At 43.4% G+C, this 18,127-nt stretch overlaps 1 protein-coding gene across 1 annotated transcript in view; it reads left to right on the top strand.

Moving 5' to 3' along the window:
• The window catches only part of LOC311157145 (uncharacterized protein C1orf21), a 103,588-nt gene that overhangs the window by 55,626 nt on the left and 29,835 nt on the right, over positions 1-18,127 (top strand). The window contains exon 3 of the mRNA XM_084211571.1: positions 6,927-7,021. Coding sequence (XP_084067697.1) covers positions 6,927-7,021 — 95 coding nt within the window. The remainder of the gene's footprint in view (positions 1-6,926; positions 7,022-18,127) is intronic.

Here is an 18,127-nt window from a genome sequence, read left to right on the forward strand (position 1 = left end):
TGTCTGGTGCTGTCCACTGCCTCGACTCCCAGCAGTGGCTGTATTTTTAGATTGGATTAGGGTAAGGTAAATTAATTTGGGAAATCTGAATGATCATTTTCAGATAATCCTTTGAGAAAAATGGGTTGTCTTATTTCCTAAGCTATTTTTATTATTCTGTTCATGTCAGTAAAACCATGATCACTTGGATCAGGAACTGCCTGTGAATTGATAGCTTTGAGGGTTGGTGATGAGGAAAACAACAGGCTGCTCACCCAATACTGGTTGATCTCCAGTGAAATTTCACTCCCAGCCCACATCCAAGTGGATCAGAAACCCACCCCCACAGCTGAACAAATGCTTTAACCCTTTAGACTCAAATGAACCATAGAGCTGCTGCTTTCTGTGGGTGCTTGAAGCTGGACCTAAGAAGATAACTTAGATATCCTCCATTTCCTAATATTTAGTTCAAGAAATATTAATTTGCAGGATTTTTGCAACTGCTTTCTCTGACTGTTGACTTTTTTTGGGATTTTTGGGATCCAGGCAGTTGGTACCCAGATACATAGCAGGGTTGGGATAACCTGAGTAGCTCATCTCACCCTTCCAGTCCTCCAGACCAGATGCACATGAGCCCGTGGCACCCAAGGCTGATGACTCAGGTGCTGGAAGCTGCAGCTACCCAGGCAATCGAATTCTGCTCCTTGACTCTCCTGGTGCTCTGTGGTTTTGTTTGTATCCCTGATGTGTAGCCTGGCTCTTTCTAGAGCTGGGCCCACCGCTGCTCATGTCCTCCCAGTGCAGGTGTGGATACTGGAGTGTTCCTCCTTCCCAGTGGCACTGGGGATGGGCTCCAGGAGAGCTCATCCAGCTCCAGCATCCCAGCACAGGCAGGACATGGAGCTGCTGGAGCCAGTCCAGAGGAGGCCATCAAGATGATCAGGGGGATGGAGCAGCTTTGCTGTGAGGGAAGGCTGGGGGAGTTGGATTGTTCAGCCTGGAGAAGAGAAGCTTCAGGCCTTCCAGTGGCCTTCCAGTGCCTGACAAAAAAGCTGGAGTGACTGTTTATAAAGGGTGGAGTGATGGGACAAGGGGGGAATGGCTTCCCACTGCCAGAGGGCAGGATTAGATGGAATATTAGGGAGGAATTGTTCTCTGTGAAAGTTCTGAGGCCTTGGCACAGGGTGCCCAGAGAAGCTGTGGCTGTCCCTGGATCCCTGGCAGTGTTCAGGGCCAGGCTGGACAGGACTTGGAGCAACCTGGGACAGTGGGAGGTGTCTCTGCTCATGGCAGGGGATGGAATTGGATGATTTTTAAGGTCCCTTCCCACCCAAACCATTCTGGGGTGTTTGGCATGTTCTGTGCTTAGCTTCTAAGTGGCTCACCTGCTGCTCTATGTTTCAGTTAAATTGCATCAAAATCTCTTACGGTTCTTAACAAATATTTTTAGAAAAAGCAATTCAGTCCTCTATCTAAATATAGCTTTGAGCTTTCAAGCCTTTGGGAGAGGGGAGCACGTGGAGCTTTGATCTGTGGCATTCACAGCAGTAGGAGCACTTTCTGCACCTGGCAGGACCAAGTGCAGTGCAGAGGAATTTGTTGGACATAAAGCTCCTTTTTTACAGAGAAGACCTGTGGTTTAGTAAGGGATGGAGGATAAATCCTGGCATGTCGTGTGACAGAAAGGCAAGAGAAACTGCAGAAAAATATGTGGCACAGGGAGATGAAGGTGTGTTCAGAAACTTCCCTCTCAGTGGGATCACTGAAGTACCACTCACCTCCTGCCTGATACTTGATATTGTGCTAAAAATAGAGAAGAGGCTCACCCATCGTCCCCCTTGATGACCGTGGAACCAAATCTGTTTGTCCTTAGATGTCTGAAATGGGAATCAGTGTAAATCAGCATTCTATTCATTTTACATTTAACCAAGTATTTCTCTGAAAGTCACAGTGACTCTAGATCTATTTGACAAAGTTATGCTTTTTTCTGGTGTTGCTCTTTCCTTTAAACTGAGCTAGAATTGATGTCATTGCCCATATTCCTGTGGTAAGGGCACTTACAGCCATGTCTGTGAGTGCTGAAGACATTTTTCTCATGGGAACCACCACAGTTTTGTGCCCCCCACCCAGTAATTGTTTCAATATTCTAAGTTGATATGCTCATTTATCACTGAAATTGTTATTAATGAGTGCTGTTTTTCTTTGTCACATTGCCATGGCAACGGGGTGACATGTTTGAGTGGAATTATCTGTTTCCAGATGGAGATCTTCATTCATAAGATTTGCCTGCTGAGAATTTTTGCAGCATATTCAACTTCAAAATTCTTCCTCCTTGTGCCTTTCCACAGTTTGGAGCTAGAAGCATTTTTGCTTTCTGGTTTATATCCTGTGATTTTGTGGTGGGTGTTATGCTCGCAATATTTCTGTCTTTTGTGGTTCGTTTATGTTGTTTTTCTTTTGATTTAATTGAGTTGCTTTTCTTCAACTCAGGATTTGCTGTGACAGTCCTGTAAAGCCTCCCCCATATGAGTTATTGGAAATTTTCTCATTTTATATAATACACCACACAATAGAAGAGAGGACTTGATTTTGTTTTTACTCCTGAAAGGAGCATAAGGATGCATGATATATCACATTCTGAATGATAGTGTCCTTATTTTTTTATCATATTCACTACTTGATTTTTAGTTCTATACAAAAAAGAAGCATGAACATGTTTCACTTTTCTTTTTGATATAAAACTGTATTTAGGGAAAAGACCAAGGTAAATACTCAGAGAGTACAAATTTCCTTGATCCTGAACATCTTACAGTTTTAAAGGTCTTGTTAGCTGGCAAACTTAATGAGGTCCTGCTGGATCTCAGTCAACATTTCAGGATTGCTCTGGGTTTGTTTCTGATCACTCCGACCAAAATACCTCAAAATGCTGTGTTTATTTCAGTAGAAATAAGAAGGTAAAATTCAAAAGGTGGTTTTTTTCACCCTTTACTTCTTCAATTCCAGGTCACTCTTAACTTAGCGGGCAAAACCAGGTTAGCAGTTTTTTGCACATCCCTACAGGAAAGGCATTGAGGGCCCATTCATCCTACCTGTCTTTAATCCAGTTTTCATATTCACCTCAAACTATTAATGACCATACTCCTCACGATCTGCTTCAAGGTCTGTGTGTTGTGTAAACATCCCTTTTGCACTTGCAGAGCTTTCACCCTGACAGTAGGTTTAGAACAAGAACAATCTCATAAATAGCTCAGAATCTGTAGTTTCTGAACACCTTGCCTTATGTGTAAAGTATCTATAGAAGGCAGATTTTGTCTTTGCCTAGTCAAAAGAAGTCTGTATATCATGTCCTCCCAAAAATAACATAATGCAGTGCAAGACCCACCTTCTGAAAAGAATTATTTTATTTTAATTCCTATATTTAATATATTTGAAATGAAGGATGTTGTCTTACCTGTGAATAAAGCTCTCTGTTGCACCAGCAAGCAGTGTCCTTTTTAGCTGCATAATTCTATATAATTACTTAGCTGTTCTTTTCCCTTGCAAAGTGGAATCATACCTATTTATGCCTCCCTCCAGCAAGAGACTACTCAATACTAAGAAATATTTCCAGTATATTTTACCAGTGCTCCTTGGTCTAAGGAAGGGATTTTGCCTATGATAGGGAACTAGGAGAGCTTATGAGTAATGATGTTGCTTCAAACATAACAAATCTCTGATCTGCTCCCTTCACTTCTGTGTGTAGCTGATAAAACAGTTGTTATGGCTCAGTTATTAACCAAAATGAAGTTGATCCCTGCCTTTCCACAGGCCAGTGCTGCATTTGCCTTTTGGTCTCACCGTGGTGCCTGCAGAGCCCCTGGATTGCTGGAGCTGGGAGCTGCCTGGAGCTCTGGGCTCTTCATCACTCCTTGAGCCACTGGGGCCTGAGTGCCAGCCCCTCAACCCCTTCCCCAGTGGGTCTCATCCCAGGAGATAATCTCTTGGCCTTTAAGGCAGATCCTCAGCTTTAGATTGTGTCAAAGCTTTATTGCTTTTTGAGATACAAGCAGAGATTTCTTCTGCTCAAACACATATCATCTATTAGAGCCAGGACATTTATATTAATTTTCTAAGACACTTTCTATTACTAGGCTGATTCTGCCAATATCTGCAGGGGCTTCCTGATTTTTTTTTATCTGTATCCACAGAATCACAGAATGGTTTGGATTGGAAGGGATCTCAAAGCCCATTCCATCCCACCCCGCCACAGACAGGGACACCTCCCACTGTCCCAGGGTGCTCCCAGCCCTGTCCAGCCTGGCCTTGGACACTGCCAGGGATCCAGGGGCAGGCACAGCTTCTCTGGGCACCCTGTGCCAGGGCCACACACCCTCCCAGGGAACAATCCCTTCCCAATATCCCCTCTAACTCTGCCCTCTGGCAGTGGGAAGCCATTCTCCTAAGGAGAAGTTGGATTTCTCCAGAGTAAGACTTGCTGTGGTGGATTCAACTTGTCCAGGAAACGTTATGAAAATTACTGGTTTATTTTTCAAAACCTTCTTGCTGCTACATATCTTGGGTATAAATTATCCAGTTGTCTGCACTTCTCCAGTTGGTAGGATGGAGGGTACGGTAACACCAGCTGTGCCAGGGAGAATTGGGTACTTATTGTATCATCAGGAAAGTATTGAAGTTTACTAACACTGTTGGAAATAGCTCTGGAAATATCATAAGCAATCTGTGCAAAGTTTTCTGGCCACCAGTTCAGAGCTACTTGGTGCATCTGGCAAATGATGCAGCATTTGAAGGATCTGAACCCATCTCCATTGTGAATTTAAAATTTTTGATTTCTAGGGAGGCTCTGTCCTGTCCAGGTGTATCAGAATTTCACATGTCAGTCTGATTATCCTGGCTATCAGTCAGGGACCCCTCGGTGCCCTGGTTAATATGCTCCAAGGGATGATGTGTCCAATGAAGCACCATCCCCACAGGATCAGCTGCTGCCTGGATGTGGTGTTTAATCACAATTAATCTCTTGGAATAAGCAGCAGACACATTTCAGGGTTATTTTTGTCATGGAACATCAGCCCCTCCATACCTTCCTTGTTTTCCACGAGGCTGGGCTGAACTTCCTCTCTCCTCCAGTGCCCCTGGACTGGCTGTGGGTTGGGAAATGTCCTTTGTGCTGCTTTCTCTTGCTCATCTGTTTCCCCATTCAGATCCCTGCGTGCCTCTGAGGGAGTTTGATGCTTTTTCTGCGTGTGGGTTTTATTGCTAATCACAACACAGAGCACAGAGGCAGGGAGGAAAATGTAAGTTAGATAATTGCAGTCAATCAACTATTTCTAATTCCCAGGCTTTATTGTGTTCAGCCCTTTTGGGCTTATGAATTGTCATCTCCAGACTAGCTGAATTACACTGGGAAAAAAGAAAAAAAACCCAAAGCCTCAGAGTTGTTCACATTTACAATCTGATAATATTGTCTTAAATTCTTCCATCTGATTTGAGGCTCTGTGTCTGAAATGCTTCTATTTGATAGATTCAGTTTATTTGAACTCTATCATAAAGAAAATGTATAGATGTGGACTAGTCCAAATGCAAAACCATGATGTATTTTAAAAAGTAAGATTGTTTTTTGAAGCAAGTTTATTTTTAAAATAAGCCTTATTTTTCAAAGGGAGGCTTATTTAACTTCTAGATTCTGTGGTTAGCAGTTTCCTGAGAACAACTTTGTTCAAATAATATTGATTCTTTTTTAACAATACAGTAACCGAGAAAAATCTATCTGTCCTTTGTTTTTCCCTTAGTATAAGTGAGAGAAATTGCTTGAAAACCCAAAGGAAAAAAAAAGGAAAGTTTGTGCAGTATCTTCCAATTTGCCATGATTTTGCCCTTTAGTCCAAGTGAACTGTGTCTCATTTCACTTTGAAGTAATATTTTCCACCTTTGTGGGATGGAGTTTCTCTTCTGCATTGTTTTTCCTGGATGGAGGAGGGTGGATGCACAACTCTGGGTGTTTTTTCCAAAAGACTCACATGCTGCAAAGATAAGCAGAGCAAAAAGTGACTGAGCAAGGGCAGTGTTGGTCCTGCAGGAACTGGATTCACAGGCTGCAGGGAAGAATAATTCTTCTTCAAATCCCATCTTGTCCTATCAAGGAAAAGAATCCCTTGTTGGAGCTTTGGGTTTACTGTGGTATAGCACCTCTATGTTAGGTAACATTTCCATACTGGCATTAGAGCTGGGAATTCTAGCATTTGAAGAGCTGATAAATGTTGAGGACCAACCAAGAATCTTATTTTTCTTACTTATTTTCAGGCTGAATTTCTGTCTGGGTAACATTTGTGTGCAGCAAAAATGGTGGTTGGTGGGGGAAGTGGGAAGAGGAAGATGGTCAGCATGGGGCCCTTTTTCCAGAAATCATTCTATGACTGTGCATTGTGTCAGTAGGAAAAACAAAAATTTGAAAAGGACAAAGTGATTATGGTGTGGGTTGGCTTTTTTCCAGCTTTTAACCTACATTTTCAGTATCCTCCATCAGCTTTGCTGTGCAGGGAGCACCCATGAGCAGCCTTCTCTCGAGTAGCCACTGTCCATAGCTTGTTGGTCCACTGAGAATAAATATCCAGGGAGGGTGCAGGAGCAAAGAACTTGTTTGTATTGAACATAGTAAACAGAAAACTAGGGATTTGGGAGAGACTACACACCAAACATCCCTGTTTCCTGGTGCCATGGCTATACTAAACCAGAGAGCTATTGAAATTCTTACTGAAGCTTTAGGCAGGAGAACCTTCCTTTGTATTAGCCACATGTAAGCCTTTGAAAAGATATACATGTAATTTTTAGTTGCTTTGTTTAACTAGGGTCTATTCTAGTCAGCTGTTTTGGTTTTAGTTTGGTTTTTATCCCAGCTGCTGAACTACACTGGTTCAATTTTTTTTTCTTTTTTTTTTTTTCTTGGTGCTCAGATGAGTATAGGATCAAACCAGTGGAAGAGGTCAAATACATGAAAAATGGGGGAGAAGATGATCAGAAAATAGCAGCCAGGAACCAAGAAAACTTGGTAAGGATTGAACTTATCACTTCTCTAATGAACTAACGTGGCTCTGCTTTTGTAATGGAATATGCAGCACCCTCCAACTCCGGCTTGTGCGCGGCAAGAGGATTTTCTCCAAAATGTCACAACTCCCTGCAAAGCTCTCATGGAAGGTGCAAAATACAACTTTTTCCTGCTTGTCTTTCTGAATTAGACTCTACCTGATCTTGGAGTGAGTGCCTCCATGATTTTAAGTCACTCCCCTTCCTTGCAGATCTGAAAATACTCTTTATTCGGAAATGTGTGTGTCTGTGTTACAAATGAGCTGGAGTAAAACAGCACTTCTCTGCCATTAAGAAAATGACCTACTTATGTAGATATTTGGTGGTTTTCTGTATTTTAAAATTCCTAGGGAAGCAATTTGGAACAGAAAAAACAATATATTCATAACACAGCAGTCACAAAAATCGTGTACATTTCTTTTGCCCCGATTCGAGCACTTTGCCAGCTCGTAGTTCCATTAAGGGAAGGCAATCACAGGTAAACTCTTAGGACTACTTGAAATAACTAAGATGCTGTTGAAGCAGCTTAAAAATCACAGTTGAGTCACTTCTGGCATTTCTGAGAAGTTGTTTCTTCTCTTCCAAAGCTGAAGGACTGTAGGTTTTGTTATTGGCTGGCTGGGGCTTTGACCAGTCGAAGTTTTCAAAGACACCCCACAGTTCCTGTAGCTGGGTGTAAGTTTTCACGTCTGGTTCCACTCATTCAGTGCAGCTTTTCTTCACATAGAATGGTTGGGTTCCCCCCCTCCATCTGTAGGTCCAGAGGGGAAACAGCAGCAGCAGATTCCAGTGGAACCATAACCATTATCACCAGCTGAGGATTTGTCTTTTGCCATTATTGGGCAGCTGTAGAAAAAGCCATTTTGGGATTTTTTACTTTTGATGAAGATGTGAGCTCCAGCAACTTGGCTACTTTGTATTTCCTCTCCTGTACACACATGCTTACATTACACAACCATAGGTACATTCCTGGAGTTTATTTTGCTGCCCTGTCCTGTGGCTGAGCAGCAGGCAATATGATTTCTTCTTCAACCTCCAGATCAGCCATTTGCTACCTGCAGTTTTGCATAGCTGGAGCAGGATTTAGAGGTTTTTTGACAGATTGCTGAGGAGTCCTTTGCAGGGCTGGGAGTTGGAGTCAGTGATCCCTGTGAGTCCCTTCCAGTCTGATTTTTGACTGGCCTTCAGCTGTAGTTAAATGAGAGTATTTGCAGAAGGTGCCATGTCACTGGAATGACAGCAGGGGAGGGCTCAGGAAAGCTCAGGTCTGCTGGGATGACACAAATGCTGGATGTCCATTCAAAACTAGCTCGAGCTGTTTTGCACTTTGGTTGGTGCTAGCTGTCTTGGAGCACCCAAGTGCTCACCTGATTAAATGTAGGAAGAGGAAAGTGCTTCTTATTTTATTATTGGTGGGTCATGTTTGATGGGAGCAGTGAGTTTGTTGGAAAATGGAACAGTAAGGATTTGGAAGGCTAGTGTAGGTCTTCTGTCATGTTTATCAGGAGAAAAAAAAACCAAAACAATAACACAAGGAAGTCTTCAGCCAGACAGGATAGATATGCCTTAAAACAAAAACTGTCTTGCCCACCAAAAAGGCTTTATTTTCCTTTTCCTCTTCTTACTATAAGGAGATTACCTTGTCTGTAATATATGCAGCTTTTTAATCCTGGGAATTGTCAAGTCCTCATCACTTCTGTTTTTTTTAAAGGGGTTTCACTATTGGAGCTCTCCTTAGTAAACATGTTTTAGCTCACTGCTTAGAGGATGGGTTAAGCTACCCATCACTGAGGCTTTAATTTCCTTAGTGTGTGAGAAGTTGGCAAGCACTTACATAATCCCATCTTCTCATCAGCCATTTCCAGGCAACTGAAATTTTAGGAACAAGAAAAGGCGGTGGGAGAATCAACTGGCCCTTTTTCCTCCTCTCTTGTTTCTTAAACCCACATTTCTTTATTGTCACGGGGCTGCAAATTCACGTCCCCTTCAGGAACACAGCCCAGATGAGATGTGCAACCTCAGTGTCTGGGAACTGCTCTGGGTGGGTTATCTTATCCCCTGATACTGCTGCTTGAATTATCTTATTCAGATGCCATTGAATTTTTTGATCCCATTATCATCTCTGTTGCTTTTTTAAGGTATTTTGAAGTTTTGCTTTAAAAAAAAATCTCAGCTCAAGTGAAAATAAACCTGCTTCCCTTGTATCTTAGGCTCTTTGATGTGCTGCCATCTCTGCCTTTGGTGCTGCAGTATTTCTGAGTCAGGGGGAAAGAAGGTCACATGAGTAGATGAAGAGAATGGGAGGGCATGGCAGTCGTCAGGGAGGATGTCATTTCACACTGGGTGCTGAGGCCAGAGTCCCAGGCTTTGATTCTGCTTGAGGAAGAGCCAGGGAAGGGCTGGGACAAGTGTGGGTATCTGTGGGAGAGATGAGGCTCTGTCAGTGAATCACCACCTTCTCAGCTTCCACCTGAGGCTTAAGCAGGGCTCCAACTTGGGCAGGTCTGGCACAGTGAAGCAGAAATGCTCCTAAGACACAGTGCCAGCAGGAATGGCTGTGCTAGGGCTGTCTGCCAGGGGAAACACAAGATGCTCCATGGGAAGACATTTTCTGCTGGAATCAAAGGCCCCTTTGGATTAAGACCTTTGACAAGGGGGGGAAAAAATAAGAAAATATAAACTAAGCTTGTTTTCCTGCTGTTCCTTTGTATCCATAGGCCTGATTCACTTTAGTCAGGTTGTTTCTCCAGTTCTCTACCTGCCACTGGCATCTCTGCTCCTGGTTTCATTCCATGTACCTCTGGCACCTTCCAGAGCACCTCTACCTTCCAAACAAAGCCAGAGTCATTGCACTTGAGCTGGCAGTCCCACATCCCATCCACATCCCAGCCTGCAGAGTGGGAATGGGATGTAGCAGGAGCTGGGGCTGCGCTGGATGCTGTCACTGCACCACGTGCTTTGATGGCTGCTCAGCTAAACCAGAGATGTTTGGAGTCAGAACAGCGAAGAACTAATAAATAGGTGGAAGAAGTAATTTGTACTACATATTATATATGTTATTAGATCACAAGCATTGCTTTGTACATATATATTTTTTTTTTAATTTTTTTTTTACCCACATGTAAGAAAACATTGGAGCTGTGCTAATTTTCATGTCAGATGATGCATAGAAGGTAATGTGTGCGCTGTTATTCCTGGAGGTAAATGAGCAGCTAGGGTGGTTATTTGTGAGTTCAGAAGCAGAAGGCCTGCCTGGGATGGTTTGTTGGGATCCTGGGCTTTGTCTCCATGCCCAGCTTGGTGCCAATGTGCCACATCTGGTGCTGAACTCCAGCTTGTGTTAAAACTAAATTCAGCTCCCCAGGACTCCACAGGGGCTCTACAAAACCTCTCCTGCATTTCCCCATCTTCTTGGGGGAAGGTTTTATGCTAAGCCTTCTCCAAAACAAAGGGAGTTTTGCCAGCCTTGAGTTTGCCACTCAGCAGATCTGGATGGGGTTGTTTTGGCCCTAAGGATTAGCCAAAGCTAAGGGTGGATTTGTCACTGTGAAAGCTAAATGCCAAACTCAGGCAGTATTAATATTTTACAAGCAGATATGACCTAAATAAATAACATATTAATAAAGACCTATTAACTTTTGTTTAGAGGGGACTGTTGAGATCTTACACCATCATGTTAAATATACAGAGTACAATTGCATAACAGCTTTTTTAATACTCATAATAGGGCAAATTTAATTGTCCTCATTTCCATACTCTCACAGCACTCCTGGCTTTCCATTGTAAAATATTACTGCCAGGAGAGGTAAAATGAGAAGGTGTGTGGTATTCCTGCAGCTTAGCCTTGCTTTGGCAAACTTCAGGAGCTGGATCAATTTTCCTGTGAACTGGGCTGTCATAGTACAGATATCCCTGAAAATACCAAATCCCTACAGCTGCATTTCTTTTCTGTTGGGTAGTTATCTTGATATTTATTGCAGTTCAGGTTTTGGATGTTTTTATAACTTTTATTCCTCATTTTCTGGGCTGTACTGGCACAAAAGGCTACTTACTGGGATTTTTATGCTTTGTTATCCAAACCCCTAAAACAATTAGATATAATCCTGTGTTTCATCTTGGAGCTCCATAGTGAAATTGCATGTTAGAGCTTGAGATGAATTCCTGCTGGAGCTGGGAGAAAATTGCCTCTCTGTTGCTCTTGCTACCTCTCACTCCACCTTTAATAACAATGTTTTGCTTTTTGTTTTACCCAATTTCCACAAATTTCCACTCCACTTACCTGCAAATGTGGTTTTTGTCTCTCTTGAGCTTCTCAGCCCAGCTGCTGTTCTCTATTTATCACCCAGCTCCACATTACTTGGAATTGCAAACCCCCTGCCTCCCTGACTCTGTATTCAACACCAGTTATCATTTTCTGTGGTGATTTGTTTAAAGTAGGCAGTAATATCTGATAGATGAAGTGTGTGAAATTAAAAGCCTGGCAGAAAATACAGAATGAAATGCCTTAATAACCATATAAAATGTAATATGTGAAATGGAAGACCCCTATTTAAATATATATATTATACACAAGATGTAAAATGCGTGTTATAGATACATCAATCAGAAATATTTTTGATGTGCAGTGCAAAGATTGGTATATATTGAATTCCACATCAATTTAGGAAAATACATTTTAATTCTATTACCAACCTGCCCAATCTAGGTGCTAAAAAAACTAAATAAAAAAGAAATAAGCCAGCTAAAAGAAATAGAGTAGCCACCACTGAGTTTATTGGGGGTACTTGTGGTGTTTTCCTTTCTACAGGTGTAAAAAATCACAAGGGCAAATTTAAGCATGGAAATAGAATTAATTTGGTACTTTAAAATACTTAAAGCCTGTGCTGCTTATTATTGCTAGGTAAGCTTTGAGTTGCAGTGTTGTAAATGCATAACTGCATTTTTATTTCAGCACTGGTGCAGAGCTTTTTAAAAACTGAAGTTAGCACATATTAATGCATATTCCAGTGTGAGGGTTTCTCTCTCTGATGCCCTAATTATTTATTTCAAACCATTGTGCCGTGGCAGTGTTTCAGAACACAACATTTCAGGATAGAACTTGCTCATGCTCTGCTTATAAGGGGAAAGAAACATAAAATGCCCAAGAGCCTTTAAGCCCTTAGAAAGAAGAGGTTTTCCTGGGTTTTGTCCATCCTGAAGAGTTTGGGTATGTTAAATCCTGTGCTGGCCCCTTGTTTGCTTTCCTTGCTGCTTGTGACATTCTCTAGGAGCCCTGTTCCACCAGCATAGGGTCAGCTCAGTTCAAGTGTTGGGAAAACTTCATCCTCTTGGTTCATTATCCAGTGTAATGGATGGATATCTAGAAATATATTTTCTATATATAAAAGAGAGGCTGTTAATTTCTCTGCATCTTGTTCCCCTTGTTTTCTTGTCTGCTTTCAGATCACAGACTCCCAGGTTGGTTTAGGTTGGAAGGAGCTTAAAACTCATCCAGTGCCACCCCCTGCCATGGGCAGGGACACCTTCCACTATCCCAGTTAGCTCCAAGCCCTGTCTCACCTGGCCTTGGGTACTTCCAGGGATAGGGCAACTGTGCCAGGGCCTTCCCACCCTCACAGAGAGGAGTCTCTGCTCAGTAGCTCACCTAACCCTGTCCTGTGTGAGTTTGAAGCCATTTCCCCCTGTCCTGTCACTCCAGACCCTTGTCCAAATTCCCTCTCCATCTCTCTTGAAGCCTCTTTAGGTATGGAATACCAGTACATATAAATGTAACATAAATGTGTGTGTGTATTTATATATGTGTGTGTGTGTATATATATATATATATATAGGCTCAGCTTAATGAAAAACTTGGAGATGTTGTTGGTTCTTGCGTTGGACTCCTGGCAGGGTGAAACCCACAAAAACCCACAGCAAAATGAAGCTTGGGTCATTGTGGGAGGGGAAAAAGAAATTGAGATGCCCTTTTTTTGGGTCCTGGGGCATAGGAGTGCTAAAAAGACAAAGTGAGCATCAGCAGATGTGCCTGGAGATGGGATCATGTGCAGAGGTTCCCGTGGTGTTCATCCATGCGGCTCCTGTGCTGCTGAGAGTTAGGAGAGAGCCGGGAGTGGAGGGCTCCAAAGCCAGCCTGCTCCCCAGCACGTTTTCCCACAGGGACAGGCATCCACTTTGCCCAGGTGCTGTGTCAGCCAAAGCCCAGGGCCCGGGGCAGCTCTGTGGGAACAGGTCTCACAGGTTCCTCACAGCCCAGCATGCAGCTGCTCCACATCTGGACTCTCCTCCCTCCACCTGAAGAAATAAACCACAAACCAAAAGCCGCTGCTGCAAAAGTGCAGCTCCAAAATCAGTGAGTAAAGGGAAGCCAGGGATTAAAATTCAAAAGTAAGGAGGTGCAGGAGGGAGGGGTGTAACACCAAGCTCCTTCTGCCCAAGGTGGCAGGGTTCACCCTGGGCAGAGGTGGGTGGGCTGGGCACCCCTGCCCCGGGCACCTGCGAGGGTGAAGGTGGAGATTCCTCCGGGCAGAGCCACTCTGAGCAGTGCTGGGACAGAGAGGGCAGAGCAGGGGCTGGGCCCCACTGGGGGAAGGTGCATTCTAGACCCATGGAAGAAAATACCTCTGTAGTTCTGGATGCCTGGTACCCCATCTCTGAAAGTGTCCAAGGCCAGTTTGGACGTGACTTGGGGCAACTGGTGACAGTGGAAGGTGTCCCTGCCCATGGCAGGGGGTGGGACTGGGATGAGCTTTAAGGTCCCTTCCGAGCCAAACCTCTGTAGGATACTATGAGAAATTTGGCATTCTACTTTTCTAAGCTGATACCTAGAAAACTCCCTGGGAATATACAGTATTTTCCTCCAGTCATTGTTGACAGGGCCTGGGTTGGCACATTTCACACTGCATGCCATCCGAGGTTCCCTTTCTCAGAGAAATGAGAATTATAGAATCATCCTTTGGATTTCTTTTTTTCCCCAGAGCCTGAGATTCTAAATGAATGTTGCCCTATCGCTATCAGTACTAAGTAATTACAGCATTTCAATTTTCATAACCCAGCCTCTCCAGTGTTTTTTGCAGCTGAGATAGAAATGCACAGAAAGGACATTGCTACTGGAGCCAGTTATTTTAAACGCTGTGCAATTAGCTCATTTCCATATTGCTCATTTCATTTCAAAATTGCATTGATATTCTTCAGAGAATGGTTTCTCATAATGAATTTATGACAGTTTTAGCTCATTCCCCTTATGGGTCACTACATATTATATAGACATCAAAGTAAACGATTGCACTGGGTATTAATATTCTTCTTCTGGATTCCATTAAAATGGTTCTGGTGAAGAAGTATTCATTTTTCCTCCAGTATTTAATTTTGAAAATTTAGAAGATAAATGAACATCATTAATAAATATTTTTAGCAAATCAGAAAATCATACAAAAATTGCTGAGCTCCAGGTGCATTGCTTCAGACCAGACCTTGTTTCCTTCTTCCCCCTTTGTTGAATAAATGTGCACAGTGCCCTATGGAGAGGTAGAACGATATGATTTTTCAAGTTCTTGATGAATGTCATTTTAAAGTAGGAAGCTTAAAAAATGTAATTCTATTTCTTTCAAAGTGTGTAAAATAACAGTGTCCAGGAGCAACATGTAATTGTGGGCTTGAGGGTGGAGGAAATGTAACAGTGATGGGCAGCTCTCAGGAGCATGATTCAGAACCAGCCCACATTGTTGGTGGAAAGGATTCTTGCAAAACCTGCAGAGACATTCCCACTGTCACTTGTGGAAGCAGGTGATTTTCCATACAGCTTGTGTTGTTTCCATGCCTGTATCATTTTAACAGGTGAGTTTCTGCCTGGGGTTTTCCCCCCCTCTCTGGGAAAGCTTCTGCTGTTGAGGAGGATGGACATAGAGCTGTTGTTGAAACAGAGGAGTCATGGGAAGGTGTCAAGTTCTTGATTTAAGAGTTTCTTCCATGATTGTGAGTTCCAGGAACCTTTTTTATTGTTCTTATTTTTTTTAAAGAACATGAGCATCTCCACACTTGCAGAACTGAAGCTTTAAGAAAGATGAGCTGTAGGATTTTGCAAGCTGTCAGCAAGAGAAGAGGATGCAGAAGCTCTCTGTATCCTCTGTTTTGGTACTTGCTATTCAGCAGTTGCCTAGTAGGTGTTAATTATTAACTCTGCTGCTTTGGAACAGAGGATGAGGCAAGATACAGGCGGAATGGATCGTGCAGAAATACCTAAAATCATCAGAAGTCACTGATAGAGACTAAAGCTGTAAATGCAGGTAGCTGGTATGGCCTGAGAGTCTGAGTTTGGAGCACTCCTGACCAGTGGTGAGCTGTGATCTCCTGACCTCCTTGTGATAGTGGCAGAGTAATTCAGCCTTTCATCTGTTCACTTTTAATTGTAGATATAATGTGGTCTGCTTACACTTTCTTTTCAGGGACTCCTACAGTCAAAGTGGTTGTGGTGGAAATGTAGGGTCTGGGATCTCCATATCAGGTCAGGTGCTAATTTCAGACTGTTGTAGAGCATGGAGATAATAACAAATTCACCTGTAGGTGCTTCATTAGGTGTTTACCCCTACAGCCTTTGTGATCTCTCAGTTTCAGTAGTTCACTCATTTGGTTACCTTTCCATCTATTAGGCAATTTTATGCTCACATCAACCTTGAGCAGGAACATTCCCACCACTGCAAGCTGGAGTTTTGTGTTTGCTTGTTCCATGTTTAGGTTGTGCTTCACCACTAGATGTGAGCAAAGGTGGGAAATGTTTCACATTGTCGTGGAGAAAATGATGTTTTGCTCAAAATGACTTTAAACTGTGGTGAACATGTTTGAGTGGACTTCTCTTCTTCTTCACTCTTCCAGGGAAATGCAGGGGCTGGGCTACCCAGGCTTAGGCTTTTTGGGATGTGAAGGCACACATCAGCAGGAAAGATCTTGATTTAATGGTGTCTTCTCTAGAGAAAGGGAAAGAGAGCTGCTGGGGAAGCTCATTAGCTGCATTAAGAGGTCCTTTAGCTCTTTAGCTGGAATTGCTGTGTGCTGAGGGTGACAGGATTGGCATGTCCAGGTTTCCCCAGGAGCTGCTGTGAACTGGGATGCGTTCTGGGCTCTCTGGGAAGGGCACAGCAGCCTCACCCACAGCCTGCCCAGGGCTCTGTGCTGCCCAGTGCTGTGCAGCCATGGCATGACCCTCAGGGAGCTGGTGGGTGACCCAGGAGGGGGGATTTATCCCTGGTAGTGGGTTAAAGCAGGATGGGTGTGCAGCCACCCCAGGAAAAAGGAGCTGGGCTGCCTCTAGCTGAGCTAGAAGTGCTTCAGCCGCCTCCAGGAATAAAACAGTGAGTGTGTCCGTCCTTCTGCGCTGTGTATTCCTACAGCAGGGCTGGAAGGAGCTCAGCCTCGTCTGCTTTTCACTATAATTGAGCTTTTGGACTTTGGTTGTTTCCCTTTGATTTTGTGGATAGCCAAGACCAGATGCTCTGCAGGCAGCTGGGAAACTCAAATGTGTGTTGGAAGGGATTTCTGCATTTCAGCTGGTGGAGAGAAGAGTAAGAAATTGGACTCGGAGGAGGGGAAACAATGCAAGAGTATAACATTCAAGAGTTCAGGATTTTTTTTAAGTAAGAAAAAGTCAGGGATGGAAAGAAAATCTCTATGGAAATAAGTTGATGCCAGTAAAGGTAAGTACTTCAATATTCTGAAAAAGCTGAGCAGATAATTCAGACTCTTGTGCATACAGAGTTTGGAATTACACGTAGGTATGTTAAAAAAATCTTCTGAATAATTCATGAATAATTTCTGATAGAAAGCAGTGGTTTATACAGATCCCAAAGTAATACTGACCTAAGTTAATATGCAGCTTCATGTTTGTTCTCACTGAGAAGAAAATACTTTTTTTTTTGCTTTAAATTGCAAAGAAAATTGCATTGTTCCTTGCTCCTGGAAGAAGCACTGTTGGAGCTCAAACAGAGCTCTGGGTGCTCTGCTTTCAACTCCCACATTTGGTCTGTGTGGACCATGTGCTGCTCTATCTAATATGCAATCTTACCATGGGATACCATCAAAGACAGGCAGCTTAAAAAAAAAAATTAAGCCAACAGATAATCTCTGCATGGGAACACAAAGCCAGTGCTTTTTAATAAGGTAATCATATTATAATTTTGTGTGTGTGTGTATTTAAATGTAGTTTGTATTGCAGCAGCACCTGAAGGCAAGTGTTGGGAATCAGAAGCAGCTGCTGTGCCTGCAAACACAGCAAGAATGGGCTCAGTTATTACCAGTTCTTCCCCAGAATTTCACCCAAACGAGTACTTTTATTCCAAAATCCTTGTACTTCCAGGACAGTGAGCTGGGGGGAGTTTCCAAAGCCAGGGTGTTAAAAATAAAGCACAGCCTGGTGTGGGGAAAGTTCTGTGCCACAGGGGTGTTGTGCTGTCCTCTTCCCCCAGTATGGGCCTACAAGAGAGAGGGGCTTGGCACTAGGGTCTGGAGTGACATAACTGAGGGAGAATAGCCCTAAACTGCCAGAGGGCAGAGTTGGATTGGATATTTGGAAGAAATTCTTCCTGGCACAGGGTGCCCAGAAAAGCTTTGGCTGCCCCTGGATCCCTGGAAGTGTCCAAGGCCACGTTGGATAGGAATTGAAGCACCCTGGGATAGTGGAAGGCGTCCTTGCCCATGGAGGGGGCTGGAATGAGGTGGATTTTAAGGTGCCTTCCAGTGCAACTCTGTGATTCTGTGGACATGTGGACATTCTGTTGGGCTCCCACAGTGTGGAGGGGCAGTTTGGGAGGGAGTGCCATCAGGCTGCCCTTTTCCCTTAGTTTTCTCCTCTCCTTTAGCCTTTCAAAGAAACAAATCTGCTGTGCGAGAGAGAGGAGGGGCAGATTTGGCTTTCAGGTGTGGTGGAACACAGAGGGTGTTTTGGTTGGAGCAGTGCTGGTAGTGTGGCACTTCGGCTGAAATGCTGCGGGTTTGCCTTTGATTTTCATGGAATGCCCTTTCCTTTTCATGGAATCATGGGATCAGATCAGTTTGGGTGGGAAGGGACCTTAAAGATTGTATA

Source organism: Fringilla coelebs (genome assembly GCF_963513975.1).
Source record: "Fringilla coelebs genome assembly, chromosome: 9".
Classification (NCBI taxonomy): Eukaryota; Metazoa; Chordata; class Aves; order Passeriformes; family Fringillidae; genus Fringilla; species Fringilla coelebs.